This window comes from Muscardinus avellanarius, assembly GCF_963383645.1.
Source record: "Muscardinus avellanarius genome assembly, chromosome: 3".
Lineage (NCBI taxonomy): Eukaryota > Metazoa > Chordata > Mammalia > Rodentia > Gliridae > Muscardinus > Muscardinus avellanarius.
In genome coordinates this window covers 74,901,795-74,910,210 of record NC_137788.1, presented here as the reverse complement: position 1 = coordinate 74,910,210, position 8,416 = coordinate 74,901,795, and the positions used below count along the sequence as shown (strand labels likewise).

Sequence of the window (8,416 nt, the reverse complement as noted above, 5' to 3'; positions counted from 1 at the left end):
CATTAAACCATTGCCTGTCTCTGGCTAAGGAGTAGAACATTGTGTTAGAAATGCTTTAGAAGATAAGTTGCTATTTGGCAGTTTTGCAAGAGCAACAGAGGTTGGTGTCTTCAGCTCCCTCCGTGGGCAGTCTTCTATCCTTAAGCAAAGCAAAAGATGTAGTAAAACAGAAGGACATAGCTTAGATAGTGAAGGGACACACACACACACACACACACACACACACACACACCCCAAAACTATCCATGTTTGGTACCACTCCAAGAGTCTTTATGCGTCTTAGGTCTGAGGGCCCAGGAGATGGGGGACTTAATTCAGTTTTAAGATTTTCATTTATTAGTCAGCAGTCTTTTGAAGAAAAGCAGAGAGCAACAGATTAAGACAGTCTTAAAACCGATAAAGATCAGTGTTTGAGTGGATGGCTCTGAATCAGGTGCATACCTGTAATCTTGGTACTTGGAAGGTTGACAGGAGGATCACAAGTTTGTGGGCATTCTCAAAAATTCAGTGCCACTCTTAGCAACCTATCAAGATGGTTTCAAAACAAAAAAGAAGCCAGGCGTGGTGGCGCACGCTTGTAATCCCAGCATTTGGGAGGCTGAGACCAGAGGATCAAGGTTCAGCTACTTAGTGAGGCCCTCTGCAACTCAGTGAAACCCGGTTTCAAAATAAAGAATAAAAATAGGGCAAATAGGGCAGGCGGTGTAGGTTGGAGGTCGAATGCCCCTGGGTTCCATCCCCAGACCTGCAAAAAAAAAAAAAAAAGGAAAAAAGAACTAAGGGTGTAGCGTAGAGGTAGAATGCTTCTGGGTTTAATCCCCAGTACCACAAAACCAACCAACCAACCAAACAAACAAACAAACAAAAGCACTGAAAGTAAAGGATGACTCTGTGAGCTATAGCTGTGCAATTCATGAACTGAGAAAAGTATTTAACATCTCCCTATTTAATTCCTCATTCGGAAATAAAGGTAATAATGATATCTACTTCATAGGATTATTGTGAGAATTAAATGAGTCAATATGTAAAGTATTTAAAACAGCGCTTTAAGGCCGGGCATGGTGGCACACGCTTGTAATCCCCGCACTTGGGAGGCGGAGACAGGAGGATCGCGCAGGTTCGAAGCCAGCCTTGCTGGCTTAAGAGACCCTGTTTCCAAATAAAAATATAAAAAATAGGTCTGGGAGTGTAGCCCAGAGGTAGAAGGGCTTACAGGAACCCCAGTACCACAAAAAAAAAAAACAGTGCTTTATGAGTAGCAATGAATTAATATATTATTAACATTAATACTAGGCAATTATTATATGTGACATAAAAACTTGGACAATAGCTGGACGCAGTGGCACATGCCTGTAATCCCAATACTTGTGAGGCTAAGACAGGAGGAGGATCGCAGGTACAAGACCAGTCTCAGAAACTTAGCAAAACCCCATTTCAAAATAGAAGTAAAATAGGGCTGGGGGTACAGTTCAGAGGTAGAATGCCCCAGGTTCAGTCCTCAGTTCCAAAAACAATAAATAAATAAATAAATAGGACAATAGCCCAAAAATAAGTTGAAGATTATATATATGTATACACACACACACATACACACACACGTGTGTGTATGTGTGTGTGTGTGTGTGTGTGTGTGTGTGTGTGTGTATACACACATATAAGCTAACTGGTTTAATTAGTAAGCTAAACAAAAAAATATGAATTTCTATAGCCAAGATTCTTGCCCAGAATTTATATTGCCTCTTAAAAAACAAATGAAATGAAAATAAATGAAATAGTATAAGAGTCGTAAGATTACTCTTTCTAGATGAAAGGAGAGCATGTTTGGCAAAAGATAGAATATGCTTTTTCCATCCAGAGTGGCAGCGAGTGCTCATGAGCTCTCTCTTCATCTTTTATAGCCACAGAAGTTTCCATTATTCCCATTTAAGATACTTCCTCCCGGCCCCACCCCCACACACGTATTACTAAATATATCATCCAACTTTTAGCACTTAGAGGTTCAGAGGTTTGTCCTTGCTACTGGTGCTGGGGCTCAGGCAGATCATGTTCAACAGCTTTATCTTCGTTTAATGAAAATTAAAGGGTTTGCCCCAATATTTTTTACGTCTCCAGCATTTCTAATCATACCCACTCTCCACACCTCATTCTAAATTTGGATTTACATTTGATAGCATATACAAGTCGAAAAACACAACAAAGAGCTTGAAAACCCTCATCTAAATAACATCGACTTCAGAACAGCTGCTAAGATAAAATAAATCCAAGAGAGCCCAGCAACCAGAAGGCAATTGCTTTTCTCCTTAAAGGGACAGGCAGACTCAAATATACTCTTGGGTCTAGAACTGTTATTTTAAATCAATACTGCATTTTAATTGATATCAAAGTTTTTCAAATCTGAAACTGTATATGGCTGTTTTACTCGGTATGTACAAGGCTCTATTCCACCCTACTTCAATTTGAGCAATTATTTGAGGACATCATTGATAGAGATTATTTATTACATGGGGAATAAATCCATCAGAGAGCATCCCAATTTCTTCTCCACTGAGAATGTAAGAAAAGGAACTTTTCCAAGTGAAATATAAGTGATAAAATAAAATGGAGATTTATAAATCAGATCAAATTGAGTTGCCAATTGCAGAATAAAAAGATCCAAGCTGGTTGGCAGATTGCAACATGCTAGCCTTCTGTAGTATGTATGATTCATACTACAGAAAACTCATTAAAGTCACCTCATAAAAATCTGGGTTTTTTTTTTTTAAGGTACTGGGGATAGAACCCAGGGGCCTTGTACCTCCAAGCTACACCCCTAGTCCTATTTTTTAGTCCTTTTATTTTTTTGAATATTTAAAGAAGTTTATTAGAAAGATAGAAATACAGAAAATAGAAATACAGCCCCATGCCAAAATGGCATGAGGGGGTGACTCGAAATGAATACACCTAGTCCTTTTATTTTTTTTGAAACAGGGTCTCACTGAATTGCAAAGTGTCTCGCTAAAATGAAAGGGTTTACTCCAGTATGTTTTATGTCTCCAGCATTTCTAATCATCCCCACCCTCCACACCTCATTCTAAATTTGGATTTTACATTTGTTAGCTAAGTAGCTGAGGCTGTCCACGAACCACGATACTCTGGTTTCCATCTCCAAATGCTGTGATTACAAACATGCACCATCACACCTGGCAAAAATCTGGGTTGTAAATAATGATAGATAAGACTTTTAAGGAAATCCAGCCTACTAAAATAGGATCCTAGCTGGGCGTGGTGGCGCACGCTTGTAATCCCCGTACTTGGGAGGCTGAGACAGGAGGATTGTGCAGGTTCAAAGCCAGCTTCAGCTACTTAGTGAGACCCTGTTTCCAAATAAAATATAAAATGGGTCTGGGAGTATAGCCCGGAGGTAGAAAGCCTCTGGGTTCCACCCCCAGTACCACCAAAAATAAAGTAAAATAAAATAAAATAAAATAGGATCCTATAGAATGGAAAAATTATAGGTTGTTCTATAAAGACATCACTCATATACAAAAAGATTTATAGTTTTTTTCTAACACATATAACTTTACTAGTTCATTAGAATATACTTTGATTCATAAAGATATCATTTACATATCATTTTATTGTAAAACACAATATATATGTGAGTACTAAGAAGAAAACCTATTCCTGATGCCTGAAATTTCAGAACAGCAATAAATCATTTTGTGAAAAGTTGTATTTATCAATATGCTTTAATTTTTTGGCCTAAAATAATAAAACTATGATTCTGAAAAATTAGATATATATTTCTTTTTTTATTTTTATTTTTGGTGGTACTGGGGTTCCTGGAAGCCCTACCACTGGGCTACACTCCCAGACCTATTTTTTATACTTTTTTTATTTGGAAACAGGGTCTCTTAAGCCAGTGTGCCTGGCTTCAAACCTGCACGATCCTCCTGTCTCCACCTCCTAAGCAAGGGGATTACAAGCGTGCGTCATCACGCCCGGCTAGATATATATTTCTAATACAAAGCATAAACTGTTCCGTTCTGGTTTGGATCTTAAATGCCCTTCAAGGGGTCATGTACTGAAGGCTTAGAGTCCTCAGATGATGGTGCTACTGGGAAAGGGTGGGGCTTTTTAGAGGTAGGGCCTAGTGGGAGGAAGATGGGTTATTGGGAATGTCCTTGTGAGGATATTGGGACCTGGGCCCCTCTCTCTCCCTCTGTTTGTTTTCTGTCAACCATGAAGATGAGTAGCTTTGTTGCATGACATGGTCTCCACCACCATGCTGTGTCTTTCCGCAGGATCAAAAGTAAGAGAACCAACCAATCATGTGGTGAAACCATGGGACAAAATAAATATTTTCTCCTTTTTAGTTTATGATCTCAGGTGTTTTGTCACAGTGACAGAAAGCTGACTAACACAAGTCCCATATTTTTTCCTGTGCCTTAAACTTAATTATCCCATTAACTAGTGCTTTATAACTAAGTCCTATACCGTATTTCTCATTGGCTATTTTGCTTATTTCACAGTTTCCACTGTGACACTTGATGATATTTATACAAGTAAAATGAAATATCACGGGTCACTTTCTGAAAGTCTTTTCTTTAAACCATCAGATAGGGTCCTTTGGGATACAAGTAATAGCAACTTTATAGTGGCTCTGAATGTAAAGCATTCATTGTTTACTAAATAAAATTCTCCAAGGAAGGTGGTTCCAGGTTTCGTTGAGAGCTAAGTGAGGTCAACTTGGGCTCAGGTTCCTGAGCCAAGATTTCAGCCCAGGTAGTCTGACTCAAATGCAGATGTAATGGTTTATTTCCCTATAATACTTACATTTTCTGTCTATAATACTTACATTATTCTGTCTTTCTAGGAGACTTGAGTTCCTGTTTTGAACAGACCTTATCTTATATTCCTTCATGCTTGAAGCATTGTAAACATTCAACAAACATCCATTAAACCATTGAGATCAAATTTCAAACAGGAGAAGGAATACTAGGACAATGTGAAATAAAAGGGTGCTTAGACACAAGATTAAATCAATTTTAATTATTCAAGTTAATGCTTTATCTTTGTTCTCTGTAATTTTTAAACAGATTTCAGTATAACCAAAAAAATTAGAAGTTATTTATAGTTACCTGCTTCTTTTGAAGGTTCTTTGTTGGCTGAGCAAAGATCTAAGTTTAAGCTTGTAAGTTTTGAGGAGGTAGAAAGGAAATAGGCAGATAGGGAAAAGGCCTCAGTAGAAAAAGCTAATTTCCTGAGTTTCCTGAGGGGCAACAAATACCTGAAATTCCAAAGGCTCAGAGATAAGAAGGCCAGAGCTTCACAAAGCCATCTGTTTACTAATCAACTGAAAGGAGATTCTTCAAAGGACTTGCAAATACCCTATGCAAATCCTGAGAGCTGCTTCCCAGAATTCCCAAAGTCACCCTAACCAAAAGAGGACGTGCAAGTGGTGGGCAATGGCCCTTGGGGATCGGCAATTGGGGCATTCCCTCTCGGGTCCCCCTCCCCTTTTGGGGAGCTGTTATCTCTCTCGTAGGTTGTGTTGGCCCTGAGAGAAGGCAGAGTGCATCTGAGGGCACGTGGTTTGGGTGACTCTTGAGTAGTGACCTGAAGGCCTCTGCTGGACATCAAAGCTGACCAGGATCCCTAGGGGTGACCTGCACCTCTTTTCTGGCAGATTGTGGGGACTCTGGGAGAAAGTAGTTTATAATTGACGGCACTTGGCTCGAGCGACACTCGGGTAGTGACCTGAAAACAGTTACTGGACAACAGAGACCCAACAGCCCTTTGGGGGTGTTCGGACACTTTTCCCTATTTCCTTCTGGCAGATCGCGTGGACTCTGGAAGAAAGCAGCCTGCACCTGAAGGCAATTTGGCTTGCGCTACTCTCAAGTATTGTCCTGAAAGCAGCTGCTGGACCAAGAGTTCCAGCCCCTTTGGATGTTCAGCCACCCTTCCCCATTCCCTGCTGCTTCCAATAAACCTTTTACTTCCCTTCCTAAGGTCTGCAGGTGTCATTCTTCACTAACCTTCTTAGGGAACTCCATTTTATCTCGAGGAAACGCCGGGTTTCCTCTCAAGAAACCCCCGTTTCAGTTTAAAAGAACAGAATGTGCTAAAATGCTCTGTATAAGAAATGTTTAGAGGTCACTGGAGTTGGCAAGGTTAGTTTTGTGTGCATGTCCGTGTGTGTGTGTGTGTGTGTGTGTGTGTGTGTGTGTGTGTGTACTAGAAGGGAAGAGGGACTGGGTAAAAACAAGGTGGCTAGAGGAGGAATCTGAGAAGAGGTATATTTGATGGTAATTTGGGGGGCCTGGGGTTGAATCCAGGGGCATTCTTGATGGTAATTTTTTAAGTGAACTATCATATAGGATATGCAGGAAGATCACTTGAGACTGGGAGGTTGAGACTATCCCAAACAACATAGGAAAACCCCATCTCAAAACAAGCAAACAAATGAAGAAAGTCATATTATACTTGGCATGATTGAATACTAAAGATGAGTTTCAGCCCGGCCTCCTCAGAGCCAGCACCGCCGCCATGTCTTCCGGGCCCAGCGTGAGCGCCCTGCAGCGCCTGGTGGAGCAGCTCAAGCTAGAGGCCGGCGTGGAGCGGATCAAGGTCTCTCAGGCGGCCGCAGAGCTGCAGCAGTACTACATGCAGAACGCCTGCAAGGACGCCCTGCTGGTCTGCGTCCCGGCGGGAAGCAACCCCTTCCGAGAGCCCCGGTCCTGCGCTTTACTCTGAAGAGCGTAGGGAAGAAGTCCGCTGAAGACTGCCTTCAAGTACAAAGTGATGATTGACCGTCTCCAAGTCTCAAGAAAACACTCTCCTCTCGCCAAATGACTTAGATATTTCAGACCTTTCCTGTGGCCTGGTTCTATAGCCAAAAATCTACAGAAATTCATGATTTTCTACTCAAGTAAGAAAGCAGTGAAGGAGTAGAGTTTTAAATCCTATTGGCCTGGTTCTTCTGGTGAAGTGCTTTATATTAAAATAAAACCTTCCCACCAAATATACCAAAATACACCTCTTTAATAAATGAGTTGCCGGTGTTGCTAGACCTAGACTATCATGTATGTTTTGTTTACTGGATGTTTACATTTTAGGAAGGAAAACATTTTTGTTGTTAAAAATGGAATATTTGTAATTTGTTCCTAAGATTTTTATACTATAATAAAATTTGTTCTTTTATCATGAATTTACCATTACTAAATGAAGACAAGAAAGCATAAAATTAGGGAGAAGAATAGGCTTTCCTAATCAAATGACGTCTTGACTTTTCTAAGTGAGTAGATTAATTTTTAACACTAAACGTGGGATACATTTCTTAGCAAACTTGTTTGGAAAGACTAATACTGTGTTGTATAGTAGGCTGCCCCATTTTGTGTATGAAGTAGATTTAATCTTTGCCCTCTTAAGTCCCTTTACTTTATAGTTGTGGTTGTACTTTTAAAAAGATACTACATTATTTCATGTCCTTAAAAATGTTTAAAGTATGATCTACATACCAAACATTTCAAATGGTTAAAAACAAACTAATGTGGAAATATTATAACCTAAAAGTCTTCATGTCACAAGTGGTTTGCTTTTATGGTGTGCCTTTGATTTAATTTGGGACAGATTTGGAGGGATACTTGACTTGTGTTTGTGATAACCTTTGAAGAGCTTGGAAATAAATTCTGCTTAATTCATCATTTTTTATGACAGCAAAAAAAAAAAAATAAATAAAAAAAAATAAAGATGAGTTTCTGTTAAGAACTTGTGTTAACATTATTGAAGTGTGATAGCAGAATTTAGGACAGTCCTCTTAAGTGTTCAAAATGATTGCCCACCATACATGTTTGTATGTGTGTATGGTTTTGTGTGTGTACACTGAGTTTAGTTAGTGGCATGCTCTCTTCGAAATACAGTTTGAGAACTCCTCTGGTTGGTACCTTACCACCTTTCTAAGATAAGAGTTTATCAACTGATTAAGTTAATTATAATGAAGTTTTACATATTTTAAAATTAATAAATCAATTCTGGGACAAATGCATATTGGAAATCAAAATGTTAGTCTAGAAAAAAATTCTGTGTTTTTACTAAAAAAAAAAAAAAAGAGTCAAAAGAAATCATAGGGTAAAACACTCAGTAGACCAGATAAAAATCAAAAGCGCTAAGAATGGAACAATCAGAAGAGTAGAGCACCCAGGCCTTTGTCTGCTGTGCGGGTGCTTGAGTGCTACGGGGTGGTGCAATGGGGGAGGAGGAAGAGGAACAGTTTGCTTTCCTAGGTTTTTACCTAAGTAGAAGTGGAAACACCACTGAACAGCAGTTGGTTTTTCTTGCAAATTCACTTCGTAAGCAGCATGCACTATCATCTTTCCTTCCTTCCTTCCTTCCTTCCTTCCTTTCTTTCTTTCTTTCTTTCTTTCTTTCTTTC

At 39.5% G+C, this 8,416-nt stretch overlaps 1 protein-coding gene across 1 annotated transcript; it reads left to right on the top strand.

Moving 5' to 3' along the window:
• Positions 1 to 6,531: 6,531 nt before the first annotated feature.
• LOC308261326 (guanine nucleotide-binding protein G(I)/G(S)/G(O) subunit gamma-10-like) lies at positions 6,532 to 6,738 on the top strand (the record flags this gene model as incomplete). Its single annotated transcript, XM_080693154.1, has 1 exon — positions 6,532 to 6,738. One exon carries the CDS (start codon positions 6,532 to 6,534, stop codon positions 6,736 to 6,738), a length of 207 nt encoding a protein of 68 aa, XP_080549280.1.
• Between the last annotated feature and the right edge of the window lie 1,678 nt (positions 6,739 to 8,416).